The sequence below is a fragment of the Caenorhabditis remanei genome, chromosome II (assembly GCF_010183535.1).
Source record: "Caenorhabditis remanei strain PX506 chromosome II, whole genome shotgun sequence".
In the NCBI taxonomy this organism is placed as follows: Eukaryota; Metazoa; Nematoda; class Chromadorea; order Rhabditida; family Rhabditidae; genus Caenorhabditis; species Caenorhabditis remanei.
In genome coordinates, this window is record NC_071329.1 from 13544655 (window position 1) to 13562018 (window position 17364).

Here is a 17364-nt window from a genome sequence, read left to right on the forward strand (position 1 = left end):
ATTTTATTCATAATAGCACGTTTTTCAGCTGAAAATTTCACTTTTTGACTTAAAATTTGTTAAAATTGAGATTTTTGTTATTTTCAGCTTGAAAACCTGAAAATTGCTGAATGTTGTTTGAAACAGTTGAAAATAGTCCGAAGCTGAAAATCTGACTTGAACGACCAAAATTTGACTGAAAATTGGCTGAAATTCTGTGAACATAACACCTAATTTTCTCTCATTATCAATCATTGAAATCAAAATTTTCGGAAAGTTGATAGCAGAGATCAATTTCAAGATATTTTCTGTCAATTTCTTCTTGCAGGAATCGGTTTCCAGTTGTTTGGCTCCACTCGTCCCAGAAATTCGTTCCAGGACCAATTTCAAGAGCAATTTAGCTTTAAGTGAAAGTCATATTTATAAGACTCCAATTACACTCCCACTCCTAGACCATATGGAAACTATCCTGAAACTTTAAGTACCGGCTGCGCCGTGGATTCAGAATCTATTCTGGACAGTTTACTGTAGTGCATTCACTCAAGTTGTTTTTTCTGTTAGCTTATGCAGGAGCGTTGACATGACTCATTGTCCATTCTGAAGAAGTAAGAACTCACTCCGTTCCCATATCCATACAAAATGAAAGCTTTCTATCAGCCGGTTTCATCCTGAAGTCCACAACTTCCTTCTCCTTCCTCCTGAACTCTGATTTCTTCTTTTTCTACCTGATAACCCACCTTTTTCTTCCAATTACCAATATATTCTCACCGTCCATGTTGACCTGTTATCCAATAAACCCAAACATTTCTCGAGACACAAAGGTAATTCTCTTTCTCTTTCTCTCTCTCTCTCTCGTTAATCCCTCTTTTCTTCTCTTTCTGATAATTAGTGTGAACGTTGTTATTTCCTGAAGGTCGAATTCTTCTTCTTTCCCCGAGAATTCTGTCTAATTGATACGAGATATCTCTAATCCCACAGTCTCCACGGTTCAACGCACAGATTCTCCTGGTTGAAGAAGAAGCAAGTGGAAAGTGGTATGGTCAGGAAAAGTGTCGGAATGAATTCAAATCAAATTCCCGCCCCCCACCCCTCTCCGTTTTTCCATCAGACGCATTTCTCCTCGTTTTCCAAAGTGATGTCGATGGGTTTCGACAGTCTTCTCAGTCCCTCCTCAGCAGAGATTTCCAAAAAGGGGCGGTACAAAGAGAAAGAAACAGATTGGTTTTCAATTTCTTTTACCAGTTTTGTGTCCACCTTCCTTCTTTTGTTTTCGTCTCTCTCTCGGATCCCTCATCTATAATTGATTTTGATGCGTTTTCATTTCTATTCTTGTTTCACCTTGAGTCGAATCCGATTACTATTTCTTCTCACCACTTTTTTATTGACCTGCTGTGGGAATTCCTTGAGATCTTTGATTTATGAAAAAACGTTTGTTTGTATTCCAAGATTATGGGTCTGTAAACACTTTTTTGTTGGAACCGTGTGTATCTTCTTCTGTCACATTTGCCGGAAACCCATTCCGGATTCTCAAACAATAATACTCACGTTTACGAATATATGAAATTAGAATTTTAACGGCAAAGCCTGACGACGCGTCCCTCCAAAATTGAAAATGAAAATTTTTTGAAATATTCTTTCCGCAATCAAAATCTGGCGTGACCTCAACCTTCCGATAACGATCTGCCCTAGACACGTGGAATCGATGCATAAAAGGAAGAGAAATCCACCAGTTGAAGTCAGTTCTCTCATCCGAGGAACCCTGCTGTCTCAGAAGTCGAAGTCGCCCAATGCTCAATGGTCCCAAGTTTCCCGATTGCCTCTCGATGACTGGTTCTCTGCCTGGCTCCTTCAATGGTTCCACTGCTATGGCTCAAGATCTTTGGAGTCCTGTCCTGGAGTCCTGTCAGTCGTCAGTGCAAGACCTCGGTACAGGATACTGGACGTGTGACATCGTTTTCGATCCCAACCTCTTACAGTTCCAAAATCGGGGATTTTACCAGGATGGCGACCGCCTCGAATCAGAGCAGTTGGGGAACTGGTTGGGGAGCAATGGAAGGACCGCTAACTTCACAAAATTAGAAGCCTAAGCCTAAGATTTTGAAGAAGCCTAAGCCTAAGAAAGCCTAAGCCTAAGAAAGCCTAAGCCTAAGAAGCCTAAGCCTGAGAAGCCTGAGCCTAAAAGCCTAAAAGTCCGGGCCGGCCTAAAAGCCTAAAAGCCTAAAAAGTCCGGGCCGGCCTAAAAGCCTAAAAGCCTAAAAAGTCCGGGCCGGCCTAAAAGCCTAAAAGCCTAAAAAGTCCGGGCCGGCCTAAAAGCCTAAAAGCCTAAAAAGTCCGGGCCGGCCTAAAAGCCTAAAAGCCTAAAAAGTCCGGGCCGGCCTAAAAGCCTAAAAGCCTAAAAAGTCCGGGCCGGCCTAAAAGCCTAAAAGCCTAAAAAGTCCGGGCCGGCCTAAAAGCCTAAAAGCCTAAAAAGTCCGGGCCGGCCTAAAAGCCTAAAAGCCTAAAAAGTCCGGGCCGGCCTAAAAGCCTAAAAGCCTAAAAAGTCCGGGCCGGCCTAAAAGCCTAAAAGCCTAAAAAGTCCGGGCCGGCCTAAAAGCCTAAAAGCCTAAAAAGTCCGGGCCGCTAAGCCTAAGCTAAAAGGCCTAAAAGCCTAAAAGCCTAAAAGTCCGGGCCGGCCTAAAAGCCTAAAAGCCTAAAAAGTCCGGGCCGGCCTAAAAGCCTAAAAGCCTAAAAAGTCCGGGCCGGCCTAAAAGCCTAAAAAGTCCGGGCCGGCCTAAAAGCCTAAAAAGTCCGGGCCGGCCTAAAAGCCTAAAAAGTCCGGGCCGGCCTAAAAGCCTAAAAAGTCCGGGCCGGCCTAAAAGCCTAAAAAGTCCGGGCCGGCCTAAAAGCCTAAAAAGTCCGGGCCGGCCTAAAAGCCTAAAAAGTCCGGGCCGGCCTAAAAGCCTAAAAGCCTAAAAAGTCCGGGCCGGCCTAAAAGCCTAAAAGCCTAAAAAGTCCGGGCCGGCCTAAAAGCCTAAAAAGTCCGGGCCGGCCTAAAAGCCTAAAAAGTCCGGGCCGGCCTAAAAGCCTAAAAAGTCCGGGCCGGCCTAAAAGCCTAAAAAGTCCGGGCCGGCCTAAAAGCCTAAAAAGTCCGGGCCGGCCTAAAAGCCTAAAAAGTCCGGGCCGGCCTAAAAGCCTAAAAAGTCCGGGCCGGCCTAAAAGCCTAAAAAGTCCGGGCCGGCCTAAAAGCCTAAAAAGTCCGGGCCGGCCTAAAAGCCTAAAAAGTCCGGGCCGGCCTAAAAGCCTAAAAAGTCCGGGCCGGCCTAAAAGCCTAAAAAGTCCGGGCCGGCCTAAAAGCCTGAAAAGTCCGGGCCGGCCTAAAAGCCTGAAAAGTCCGGGCCGGCCTAAAAGCCTGAAAAGCCGAAAGACCGGGCCGAAAAAAATTGCAAGATTCAAAAAAATTGAACTTTAAAAAAATTTTCACCATTTTCAAATTTTTCAGTTTCAAATTTTGTGATCGAAATTTGAAAAAAAGAATTTGAAAAAAAGACATATTCAATTTTTCGGTGAAAATGTTCCAATCGTCGCAAGTATGCTTCCAACGACTTTTAGTCAACTTTTCAACGCTCGAACCCATTTTCTTTCCAGATTTGTCTCTCATACAGTATTCAGTTCATAAATCCTCTCCTGCCGCCTTCTGCTCCTAAACCATCTGGGCATTCCAAATTGAGACATCAGCTGATTCCTCCAAATTGTCTTTATAAATCATTGTGTTAACCCTTCCCTCCCGTTTCTTCCCCGTGATTCTAAATTCGGACCCTCTCCTCCTCCTCTTTTCTTCTCTTCCATAATCTACCATTGTCCATTTGGCTTCTGGTACCCACCCAACTTAATCCCCTTGTTCATCTAACTTCTTCTTCTTGTCCCACTTACCCAATATATATATTCTCCATCTTCTTCTAATCCTCTCCACTTCTCTTTTCCTTCAAATGATTCCGTTCCGCGCGTCGTTCCATCTCGTTTCGACACGAATCCTTCGGGCAGCTGTTTGTGTGTTAATGTGCATTTTCTCACTGTCTCCTTTGCTGTAATGATGCCTTCCGGAAGAACAGACTTTTTGTCTTCTCGGAAGAGAAGAAGCAATCACGGCGATGATGATATATGTATTCTTTTACACTTCCTCTTCCGGATGGACACTGGGGATGGTGGTCATTGTTTTGTGTTCACTTCATTCACACCTTGGCTTCTTTTTGTAATCTCACACTTTTTACTGGAAGTTTTACTGGAAGGTTGTAATGTATTAAAACATCTACATTTTGAAAATTTCATCAAGATTTTTCCAAAATTATGTGTCGGGCGTACCTTGGCGCATGTAAGAGACATAATTTGACTTCTGGATTGTCTTGGGCGAGTCGCTTTTCGATGGTACCATCGATTTTGATGCAGTTTTCGTACTTTTCAGCCCAAGTTCGGTCATTTACTGGCATTTTTCTGAAAACTTACGTCATTTTTCTGAAATTCCACCAACTTTCAATATGTTTTTCAATGAAAATCAATAATTAAAAAGTCATTTTTTGGTCAATGAATTCAAATTTTAAAATATCATTTAAAATCTCTCATAAAAACGAAATTCTGTATCTGTTTCGTTAAGCTCATTCTTGAAAATTAGAACTTTTCCAATTAAATTTTTCCCCCGTATTTTTTTGAAAGTGGACCCTGATACTTATTTTGGACTGATTGGAGAGTTGAATTCTGGAGCTGAAACTCAAGAATTGGAGCTTAAAAATTAGAGAATCTGATATTTTGAGCTACCGACTCTGAATTATGGCTCAGACTTTGAAAATTGGGAACTTTCAGATTTTTCGGTGAGAAATCGGAATTTTTAATGGTTTTTTAAACAAAATTGCTGCTAAAACTGTCTGACAGTATTTATTTCTCGATTTTCGAGGAATTTTCAAAATCAAAAACCCAGAATCTGGGACTAGAGAGTTCGAATCTAAAACATCTGAAGCTAGGGATTCAGAATACTGGAAAAAAGAATGATAATTCAAAATTTGGAGCTTCTGGAATCAAAAGTTAAAATTCTGGAGCTGGAACTCAAAATTTGGGGCTTAAAAATAGAAAATTCGACTGAAAATCGAAATTTTAAGCGTCTGATTCAGAATCTCAGAATCAGTGACGTGGGGTCAGACTAACTGTAGTTCAATTGTCTACACTGGATTGCACTTCTGTTTTCTTATTCCTCCCCCATCAATACTATACGATTTTCCTGAAAATCTTGAAATCTCCCCCCAGTGACGTCTTTCTCTCTCGAAATATAAAACAAAAACTAGAAACAAATCATGCCTTTAGTTTGTTTGTGTGTGCATTGAAAGAAACAAAAACATACCACGAGAGGAGCCCCAACCAATGAAGCGAGAGCAATCCGATACCAATGTTTTATACTGAAATCGGATCCATTCTCATCACCAACTACCTTCTTTCCTCTCTCTCTCTCTTTCCTTTTTTCCAACAATTTTTCCAACTAACGAGAAAGAAATTTATTCCGAAAACGAAGTAGAAACAGTGGGTGGTCTTTATCCCCCCTTCCAAATAACAATACGGTGTGCGGGGTGTTCTCTCTCTTCTTTCGATGCTCTTGAGAGAGAGAGAGCAAGCAGTCAGAGAGCAAGGAGCCAGGGAGCCACTTGATTATTCAGTGTGAAGTGTATTTGGGTGAACACAAAACAATAGGTTGAGATCGAGTTGGATCCGAGGAGGGGAGGGTATTGAGTTGGATGGAACAACATATTGCTACATTAATCATGACAAATGTCATGTTCTAGGTTAGGAATTGCTAGTTTTTCAGCAAGTTTTTTCCTTGTTTTGATAACTTTCCGCTTCTCAGGTTCTCTTTTTTCTTCTCGGGATTTAGGAATTTGGGGAAGAAAAAGGCATTTTGAAAATCCTGGAAAGAAAGGGGTTTTTTGGCTTCTGATATTTTGGAATTTTGAAACTTATTTTCCCGAAAATTCTTTTTTTCTCAAATTTCAGTCTTTCTTTTGAATTTTCGGCCTTCTCCTGATTCTCATGTCTCCAGATATCTAGTCTAACTCGGATTTTAGGTATTCCCCAAATTTTGAAAATCCTGGAAAAAAGTTTTATTTTCTTTATTTCTTATTGTCTGTGTCCCTATGATTTCCTCAGGGTTTGGTGTTATCAAAAAACTGTCAAAGTTTTTGGGAAAGAGGGAAAGACGCAGAGAAACAAGAGCACTCTCGTTTCTCTGCGTCTCTATTCTCTTTTCTCTGAAGCATATGATTTCTTGAATATGCGTCACTTTATTGTTTTCAGCCAATTTTTTTCTGTTTCTCGAATTATTCTCATGTTTTTTTGTTCCAGAAGCATCCGTGAATCATTTTTTCTCTCTATAAAAACCATTCTCTCGTTTTCCCCAAATATGCAATCATATGAATCCCGGTGTCCCCTCTCCCCTTCACCGTTCGCTTGTTTCCTCTCTCGATTTTCCATTTTTTATTGGTCTCTCCTTTCAAAAAAGGAAATTTGCATACATCACCACATATATATTTTCATACATATGCCATTCCAGTTCCTTTTACCTTTTGAATAGGCTTCGATTTCTGAAAAAGCCACGTGTTTATTTGTTGACTTCTCAACCGGAAACCTCTATCTTTTACCCAACAAAAAACGACAACTGTCGTGGCATTCCACGTCATAAGGGCAGAGAGTTGTCACACTTTGTGATGGACACATGTGTTTCTTCTTGCACTTCTTTTCGTATGCTTTTTCTTTTGTCTTTTTGTGAAATTGGAAGAGAAAATTGGAAAAAAGTTGTAATGTCGAATATATATATAATCCATGTCTCTGCTCGAAACCGCAGATTTTCTGACTTTTAAATTTGTGAATCTTACCGAAACGTTTCCTGAAATAGCAGCATTTTTTTAAATGTTTGGAGAGACATCAATTTTGACTTGAGAGTATTTGGGAGTATGGTAGAACGAAATTATCGACTACAATCTAACTCGAACTACAGTATTCCTGGACATGTACCATCGCGTTTCCCTCTGCTGGAAATAGGGGAGATTTTTGGGATTTTGTGACTGTAAATTGTGAAAATTTTCAGTTTTAAGAAGAACATTGGCTGGAAATGTTTCAAATTTGAGATTTTCTCGAGTTTTTTTGTCTGAAATTCCCAGATTTCCCACAAATTTACCTCGTCGAGTTATCAATTCTACCCGCCATTCAATCATTATCTCATTTTCGTCGTTACTCTTCAACTAGTCCCTCCTTGTTTAATTTGGAATGAAATGACTTAGAAAACGCGTCAAAGGTGCACCAGATTCTCGGTTTTAGTGGGTTTGTTGGTTGAAAATCATGTAAAAACGCGTCAACGCTAGCAGAAGGATTTCACATTCTTTCTTCTTCTTTTAAAGGATTTTTGACAATGTCAATGTCAAAAATCTATTAATCTTCTTCAGCTCCGTTTAGCTTTACTGTATTGAAATCTCGAAAGTCAAAATAAAACATATTCCTTTGAAAAATACTTCAAAAACCAATATTTTCTGTTACGTGCTGGCAAACTGATAGCTTTTGATTGACAGCCTACGAATTTCAGCCAAACATTTCGTTCTATTTTTTTACTTGATTGGCGAAATATCAACTTTGTGATCGTTTTGTTCCAATCATCAATCAACTTGTCCAACTTAAACTCAGCTTGAAATCCACTTGAAATCAACTTGAATCAACTTGAATCAGCAACTTTAAGTCCCATGGTTTGGAGCAATGAAGCGCCACGTGGAGCTTCAATGCCCGGACTTCAAAATTCGAACTCTTTTCCCCTTCTCCTATTCTCTTTCCTTCCTATTTTTTCTATTCTAGTATAGTTTTGCCACAAAAAACACCATTCCAGTGAGATAATTGTTGCCGTTTCCTTCCTTTTTCACTACCGAAAAAACAGTAATTACTACTACCACTACGAACATATGTTTCACTATTCCCTGCTTCTTTAATCCTCTCATTCTCCCATTATCTCTTACAATTCCGTTCCAGTATCCCTCAAAAAAGAGGTGGAGCTTCATTGACTTTCTCCATCTGTGTCTCACCCCCCTCCGATAGTTTGTTCCCTTTAAGCTCCGCCCCTTTCCCTCGGGCATGTGTTTGTGTCCATGTCCCTCTAGGCCTTTTGCCCTCAATGCTTTTTTTCGCTTTTTGGCTTTTTCTTCGCTTTTTCCTAGACGTTTTTTTGTTCAATTTTAAACTTTTCGCCCATATTTTTTCTCGTCTTTTTCTCTTTTCGTCTCGATTCTCTTATCAGCTGATGATAGTTGACTTGAGAGATGATAACACACACACACATATACACAACCACTTTTTTGCAGTCCGCTGTCTCTTTTCTTCACTTCACGAATCGTTTTTTTCGACTGTTCTTCTTTCGAATCTCTTCCGTCTAAATGGGCGGCCGGAGCAACAACAATACAGCCGCCCACCAGAATTCAATACTTCGAATCGTTGTCGTTGGTGGCGGAGGTGTTGGAAAATCGGCATTAACTATACAGTTTATACAGGTTAGTTAGGTTTTTTGGGAGACGATATGGCGTCGGGTGGAGCCGGGAGGTATTTGGAAAGTAAAAAGTAAAAAAAATAGGAAAAAGTAGAGATTTGGTTGAAAATTTCATGCTCAGGTATTTATGCAAAAGTCCTAGAAAACAATTGACGTTTTTAAGAGAGATTCCTACTATTTGAAATTGGAAGGTACAGTATCAAAAACCAAAAGAGATGAAAAATCAGAAATCTGTGCTAAAATTCATAAGTTAATTTGCATTTTATCACATAACAAAAATATAAATTTGGAACATCAGAAATCATGAACTTTCGTTTTTGATTCACTGACTTTTTGAACTGTAGAAAAAATCAGAACACGTTTCCCACTGGCTATTGAACTGTATCTGTCCTGGATACTCTGCAACTCTTCTTGCTGTAATTTTTTGTATTTTCAGTATCCTTAAAAGTCTGAATCTATAGGTTACTCTCGATACGGTTCCGGGTAAGCTGCAACTTTTTCATTTTTCAAAATCTTCTAAAATCGTTCTGTCATATTCGCTAAAACCCTGAATCATTCTACAGTATCCCCCTCTCTCTCTCTCTGTAGACTCTCTGAGCCTAGCGATATTTCGAATACCAAAAACCCCCAAATACATTTTTACCGTTTTTCTGCGTCTAGGCAGTTCTTACTACCATAAACTCAACCCTAATTTCTCACCACCTCCTCGTTTAATTCATTTTCAAGACCTCCCAATAAAGATCAATGTCAATCTATTCTTCTCCTTGTCTTCTTTTTCTTCCTCCATCCAACTCATTATCATGTTACCGCCTGGCTGCTGCTGGCTACTGCTTGCCATCTATTCGCGCACCTTCCCTCACCCCCTAATCATCTTTTGTTTGTACCTATCTCACTCTCCTACCTATGTGTTTGTATGTGTGTGGTCGAATTGAAAAGGGAATTGAATTCAGAAGACGTGAAGGTCATCATCCCCCATCAAAACCACAGAATAGACAGACAGACATCGAAAGTGTCAATTTGTCTGCCAAAACGTCACACTATTCTAGAATCTGAATCTCTGTGTGTTCGTGTTGTACAGGTGTTCCGTCTCTCTTTCTTTCCTCAATAAAACCACAAAGCAACATCGGGAAAAGGGGAGAACACAAAACATTATTGCAAATTTCGAATTTCAGTTGGTTGTAAAATGAAACTGTACGACTTGTAAAGGCATTCAGAGGGTGTTACGAATATGGGGGAACGTGACTCATTGAGGGAAACGAGAGAATGAGGAAAAAACGAAAATTGGATATGGTTTCTTTCTTTTTTTCTGAATGGAAAAAATTAGTGGAGGAAGTTAGCGGTACGGTTGGGTTGGAGAGGGTGGGGGGAGGGAACGTCTGAAAATGTTTTCCTTTATTTCTCTTCGTCTCATAAATCGCCGTTACGTTTTCATTTGTTTCAGTAGAGCGCGTTTGCTAAGGTTACGGAGCAATCGTATGAAAGTTGAACTCATGTTTTCTGAATTTTCTGGGCTAATGTAAGCCATTGGAGACACCAGACTTGCAAAATCTCATCACGGAGAAGAAATTTGTCGGCCCGGATTCAAAAACTTTAAAAAAAAATTCTTATTAAAAATAGTCAAAAATCCTAAGAAAGCATGAGTTTTTATCGATATTTAAAAACAAAGTTGAAAATTCGATTCTTTTGCAAAAAAAATCACAAAAATTCGAAAAAAATTCAAATTTTCAAATTTTTGTACCGATGAAAATCTCAAATCGGCCGTACGAATACACAGGGTAAATCCAACCTGGTATCAATGACTTCAATTTTTGTTTGAAAAATCACCTATCTGGAATGGAAAGTTTATTCAAAACCTCCATATAAAAACTCTTCTCGATAAACTCGAGTGGCCGAGTTTTTCCACCCAAAGTTTCTAGGCCACATTTCAAAGTTAGGTCAAAATAATGTACCCACAACCATTCTACAGTATTTGATGAGCATTCTCACCTAATCCATTTGTCTTTTTCCCGCTTTCAAACCATTTCATGCGTTGTTTACCCGAAATAACTCTCGAGTAAACTTTTTTGAATTGTGCTCTCTCCTTTTCAACCTTTACAAAATTCTTCTTCCAATTTCTTTACCTCTACTCAAATTACACCTCTCTCTCTTTATAAGCTTCTCTCCTCCTTCTCTTTCCCTCCGATCGCCCCGTTTTTTTCTTTCCCGAAAATAATCCGTTTGTGTAGAGAGGGGTCGGAGAGGCGTGAGTCTCATGTGTGTCCTTGTCTCTTCGGGAAGACACAAAACAGTCCAGAGAGAAAGAGAAGAAAAAAGAGGAATTGCAAAAAGAAGTGAAGTAAGGTAGAAAGAAGCATAAGACACTGTAGAAAGGAGTTGTAGTACTTTTTGTATGCCAAGTGTTTGTTTGTGTTGTGCTCTGTTCCTTCCCGCCACATACTAGTAGTACCGTCGGACGGAGTGAAGGAGAGGGGATGTGAAATGCTCTTGAAATGTTTGAACGGAGAGATGGGAAGAGATAGCGAAAATGGAGGTGTGAGAAGGCAGAGTTATAAAATGGTTTTGAAAGTTTCAGAGAGGGAAGGTTACGGTAGTACAAATTTTTCATTAGAATAAGCGTCTCTCAAGTGAGTGTTGCTCTTACAAGGGTAATCCTCGAAGTGTCCTCTTTCAAACGACTCAAAAACTAGGAGCCTGATACTTTCGAGTCCGTAGATTCCGAATTTGAAATAAAATTTCACTAAATCCTTGTGTGAATTGAAGCTTTTCTCCGGAGCTTTTCTGGCTCTATACTTTCAAAACCTGACGCCAGTCTCCCGGTTTGCAAACTCAAAAAAGCTACGATTTTCCTGATGAAAAATGAAATCTAGATCAAAAATCCAAAACTCGATTAAAAATTCAGATATCGGACTTTTTCACCAGTTCCCTCAATCTTCCCCACTCTTATTCTATTTATATTTCAGCGCTACTTCGTCCAGGATTACGATCCGACCATCGAGGACTCCTACACAAAACAATGCTTCGTCGATGAGGACTTGTGCAAGTTGGAAAGTGAGTTTCAACCTATTCCGGAATCTAAAATCTCTAAATTTCAAAATTTCCAGTCCTCGACACAGCCGGCCAAGAGGAGTTTTCCACCATGCGAGAGCAGTATCTGAGGACGGGAAGTGGCTTTTTGATTGTGTTCGCTGTGACTGATAGGAATAGGTAAGTACTTGGAGATTATCAATAGAGCGTATTTCCTTCTCTCATTGTTTGATCATAATTCTTCTTCTCTGTTCTCGCGATGCTCTCCGATCAGTTGCCTCCGTTCGATTTCTCTTTTTCTCTGCTTCTTGAGCCTCTCATTGAAATCTAAGTTCATCTCTTCTATTTGGTCAAAGAAATAAGAAGACATGCCGCCTCTCTGTCTCTGCTTCATACAAACACTCGATATGATGACATTTTTCGAAAAATACACAGAAAAACATTGGGGAGGAATGCATGATGATGAGAAGAATTGTTTGAGGGGGAGAGAGAAGCTTCTTTTTGAAACATTTGGTTGGTCAGAAGAAGGAAAACGTGATAAATGACCTATATTTTTCATAAAACAGCAGGGGCATCCGGAAAAAGAAAACACTTCATCACTTGGAGATTTGTATTCTGAATTTTTGAAAAGAAGAGGAAGAGGGTGAGCATGAGAATTTCTAATTTATGTAGAACGAGTGAGAATAACTAATTGTTGTTGGGATTAGATGGGAAGAGATTAATTAGATAAGTTCGAATTTTTCATTCTGAAGCATCAAGTTTAAGCTGAAATCAGTAGGAATTTATTTAAAAACAGAATCTGATATCTTTTCATGTCTGAGCAAGTATGAGTGAATTTGGGTTACTGTGTAGATCTACAGTACTGGAATTGTTGGAACTTGAAAAATATGAGTTCAGATAGGTCAAAGTACTTTTCATGGTGCAGGTCAAGAAATCTACAGAACACTGCAAAAATATACGAGCTTTGACCGTTTTTAGTAGAAATAGTCTAACTTTGAGAGTGTGCCATGACAATTCAGATTGTCGAACCTAGTAGATTTTAATGGATCTTACAGAACAAAGGTAGAGCTTTATTTTTGCAGTTGACAAGTTTTTTGTACAGACACTTCCAAGCAAGTTGCAAAGTAATTTCTCCCTCAGATTGTCCCATTTCAGTAAAAAAAAGTGATTTTTGAACTGCCCCCTTATAATGACCATAACTCTCTAGTGAGTGTCCGTACAAACAAGTTGTCAATTACAAAAATGAAGCTCTACCTTTGTTTTGTATGGTTTATACAAAATTTTACTTAGCGGGACAATCAGTGATACCGTAACACCCACTCAAATTTGGTCATTTTCAACTGAAAAAGGCCAAATTGTATATCTTACTGCACGGTACTGTATTACTGTTCAAAACCATTTGGTTCATCGTAGAAAACATATCATTAACTGTATAAAATAAGCTTTTTTAAATTTCATGAACTTTCAAAAACTTGTTTATTTCTTTCCAGTATTCCGAACTCTGAGCCACTCCCAAACTTATTTATCCTCAATTTCTTTTTCGTCTCTGCGTCTCTCATCCTCTTTTTCTATTTTCCCAATTTGTACCATCATAAAATATCCGTCTGAAATTTGTTTATTCCGTTCTCCTCTTCCTAATTCTCAATTCAGAGCAGGCTCTTTGACCGAGAGCTCTCGCTCCAAAAATAAAATATTTTGTTTACAACCACTCCCCGACGTCTTCTTTTCTCCTCCTACGTCTTCTCCATTTTCATCTGTTGACACTTAGAAAAGAAAGAACCCTCGAAAATATTTTTTAAAATGAACGGGTTCATGAGGGAAATTCCAGGATAGAAATCGAGAAAGATTCAATATCAAAAGGAGCCGAAAGTACCCATTGAACAACAGACTCCATATATTTTTTGTCATAAAATTTCCGATATAATTTTTGTTCCAAGAGAGAAGCGACTAAATCGCTGACCTTGTCTCTCTCTCTCTTCGCGGAGGAAAATATACTAAAAGAGGGAATATCAAATGACTCATTTTATGATAGGTTAATCGGTTTTATGAGCGCATCTCTATCTCTTTTCCCGACGATTCTTCTTTTAGAATCTTTTTTGAACGTCATCTGTCTGTTCTTCTGTTTTTGGGGGTTCCAATTCGAAGAGAGACCAGAAAACACATGAAAAGCCAATAACAGAAAGAATTCTATTTTTTTCAGTTTCGAAGAAGTCAAAAAGCTGCACGAACTGATATGTCGCATCAAGGATCGAGATGATTTTCCGATAATTTTGGTGGGAAATAAAGCAGATTTGGAGAACGAGAGACATGTGAGTTCTACAAGATTTTAGATTTCAAGTTTTGAATTGAGCATACTTGTCAAGGCCCGAAGGCTCGACTTCAAAAAAGAACAAATTTTTTTCAACTTTTTCTTGACATTTTTTAAATTTTTCATCGAAAATGTGAACATTTCGATGATTTTCCAGATTTTCTTCTAAATCTGAAGGATTGTCGAAAATGTGACTTTTTCGCAAAAAAAATTCGAAAATTTTGAATTTTAGCCTGGGCCGGGCCTTAACAAGTACGGAATAGAGAGGGTCGGAGACAGGTTGATCAAAGGAAGGGTTACTGTAGATACTGTAGGATCGTTTCATTACTCTGAAATCCGAATTGCTTTTTCTGAAAGTGTACTTTCTAACCCAAATCACGCTTTTCTTTCTCTTCTAAAGCAGTTAATACTTCGTCTCCGAAGAAATGACCCATCTCAAAAGAGCCCCATTAAACTCCAAAAGAACTATAAAATCGGCAACATTTTTGCTTCCAAATGACACGACACTTCCCCTTTTTCTTCTTCTTCTTTCTTCTTTCTTTTTTCTTTTTTGCTCCGATTCAGAAGACAGATTGAGATAGATGGGGATCGGAAGCTTCTAAAAAAAAAGAAGTGAATAAAGAGATGAATTTATGGGAAATTCGAGGGGGCACGAGTACGAAGTAGTATACGAAAAAGAAGGAAAAAGTTGATGGAATCGGAAGTTTTCGAAAATTTTGGAATCCCGAGGAGGTCTAGAAGCATTGAGCTTATTTAAGGGGTTGCTGTCTATATTTGAAAAACTCACTACAGAAAATTAGAACAATTTGAAAGCCCTGTGCACCCAGACAGTCTTTTGAACCTTCCAATGGCTTACAGTACCTCTCAAAAGGTTATCAACATAGCACATTTTTTGTAGTTGATCATTTTATGTACGAGCACTCTCTACCAAGTTACAGGTTATCAAAGGAAAACCTCCAAAATTTCGAAAATATGCACTTCAGGGATAAATGGCTTTGATGACCTGTAACTTTCATGGTAATGTCCCTACAAAAAAAAGATCAACTACAAAAATGATGTGCTATTCTTGCTCTGTCTAACCCATAAAAAATAAAATTTGTCAGACAATCTGGTGACACCGAAATACACTGTCGAAATTAGTCTTTTCCCACTGAAAACAGCCAAAGTTTATAACCTTTTGAGGGGTACTGTACTTGTGAAATCAACACGTGTTCAGACATCTCTTCGCCTACTGTAATTCATACATACAAAACAAACAAACCACGTTTTTTGTCGGTGCAACACAACTTCTTTTCTGCTCAAAGAGGAGGGGGCACTTGAAACAGAAACATGCACAAAACACTCGAAACATGTGTCTTACTAAACACATAATCCAAAACATGTGTCGCTTTTGGCGCCCTTTTTTTGAAATGCTTTGCCGGGAAAATTGTACTTTTATAGGGAAGGGTTGGGGACTTTGAGACTTAATTTTAATTTTCCAGGTAGCCCGACATGAAGCAGAGGAACTAGCTCACCGTCTCTCGATTCCTTATCTGGAGTGCTCGGCAAAACTGCGAAGAAATGTCGACGAGGCGTTTTTTGATATAGTTCGACTTGTCAGGTAAGAAATACATTTTTAGGTCCGTGGCACATTCATGCCGGGGGCTCGAATATATCAGAAACCTTTAGAATACTTTCAAAGGTTTACCTAGAATTTTTTCCAGTCAATCTTGTTCTGAAAATCACCTCAGTTTCCACTTAGGACCATATAAAATCGAGATATTTCGCTTGAGAGTGGTTACAGTCTGTTCTCAGGTGTAACATTACAGTGTTTTACTGAAAAAACCTACAGTACTGGGCAAAAAGATACGATCTTTGGCCGTTTTCAGTTGAAATTATTCAACTTTGAGAGGGTGTCAAGGTAAATCTGATTGTCACACCTAGTAGGTTTGAAATGGATCATACAGAATAAAAATGGAGCTTCAGTTTTGTAGTTGACGACTTTTTTGTACGATTTGAGAGAAAAATTATTTTGTCGATATGTAACTTGCTAGGAAAGGACCGTACAAAAAAATTGTCACCTACAAAAATGAAGCTCTACCTTTGTTTTATGTGGTTTATAGATAATTTATTTTGTGGGACAATCAATGATACCGTAACACCCTCTCAAAGTTGGTCATTTTCAAATGAAAGAGGCCAAATTGTATATCTTACTGCACGGCTGTACCTATGTATTTCAAGAATTTCAGCAGAAAATTGTTTTTTGAAAATCAAAACCCACTCTTCCCAATTTTTCAGAAAATACCAACACGACGAGCGAATGCCAGTCCACGCCCATGACGATCGGAAACTTGAGTCTCCGATAAAATTGAAAAAGAAGAAAAACTGCAGGATTCAGTGATCTTCTAACAACAACAATCCCTCTTCCAGTCCGATTCGACATTCCAATTATTTGCTCAAAAAGAGCATTTTCTGAAATTGGTCTAGTCGAATCGGAGAGTCAATCCTTCATGACTTTCAATCCAATTCATTTATTTTATTGCATCCATTTGACTTGTTTCCTGCCTTTAAAATTCTCTCTCTCTCTCCATTTCAAAACGGGATTTCATTGGTTTTCTTATTGCTTTTAGCCCTTTTTCATGAGCTGTACAGATTCCTTGCATTGTCATTGGAGCACACTTGCTCCCTCTCGGATTATTTATTTCTGTCATATTCCCCCTCCATTTAAAAAGTTCCCATATCTTTTCCCAGTTGTACATCTAAGTTCTAGTTTACCCCGAGTACAAATAGTTTATATTTTCCCCCGACAGACCAAATGCACTCTACTGGACTATTATCCAATGGAGCACACTTGCATTCATTGCCTTCTCTCTCTCCTCCCTCTGATAATTCTGTTAATCCCCCCGGTTAAGAAATCCCAGTAAATATAACAGAAATAAAGAAATGAAACTGAATATATTTATTGATTCACATATTCTGATCTACTCCTTTTTCTTGTTCGACCACTGTTTTGACTACGTTGACAGCTTCTCGAGTGGACGGAGATGCTTGAATTGCAGAATCCTTCAGAATTTTCTCACGACTTCCACTTCTTGATCTCGATTTTCCGATCTGAGAAAAATGGGAAATTTCGGGGGAATTGAACATTATGAACTAAAACAGTTTTTGTCAATGCCATTTTAAAATCACGATCAGTCAATGTATACTGGAAAATAACAATGTTGCAGTTTTCAGCAGAGATTGAACATTTTCAAAATTTGGTTAAAAAATACGAACTATTCGAAGACGTTGACTTCGAATATCCTAACTGGCACAAAATTAGTATGTATTCCCTACGTCATTAAAGGGGGATAGAGCTATTTTTTAAGTGGCAGATATTTTTACATTGATCGACGCACAATTCATGGGGTAATCCGAAATGGTCTTGAAGGTAGGCCCGAAAATTGGTCTAAAAGAAGTTATCAGCAAAAAAATATCCGTGAATTTTTATTTCCATTGTCTCTTTTTTTCACAATTTTTTTTTCACGTGCACCACGAG

The 17364-nt window shown here is 38.8% G+C and overlaps 1 protein-coding gene across 1 annotated transcript; it reads left to right on the forward strand.

Annotated features, from left to right (window-relative positions):
* Positions 1 to 8405: 8405 nt before the first annotated feature.
* Positions 8406 to 16227, forward strand: GCK72_006680 (uncharacterized protein; the record flags this gene model as incomplete). The annotated part of the gene is made up of 6 exons (XM_003109977.2): positions 8406 to 8519; positions 11476 to 11563; positions 11617 to 11719; positions 13740 to 13848; positions 15329 to 15447; positions 16125 to 16227. The coding sequence occupies 6 exons, from the start codon at positions 8406 to 8408 to the stop codon at positions 16225 to 16227; spliced, it is 636 nt and encodes a 211-aa protein (XP_003110025.2).
* Positions 16228 to 17364: the final 1137 nt, after the last annotated feature.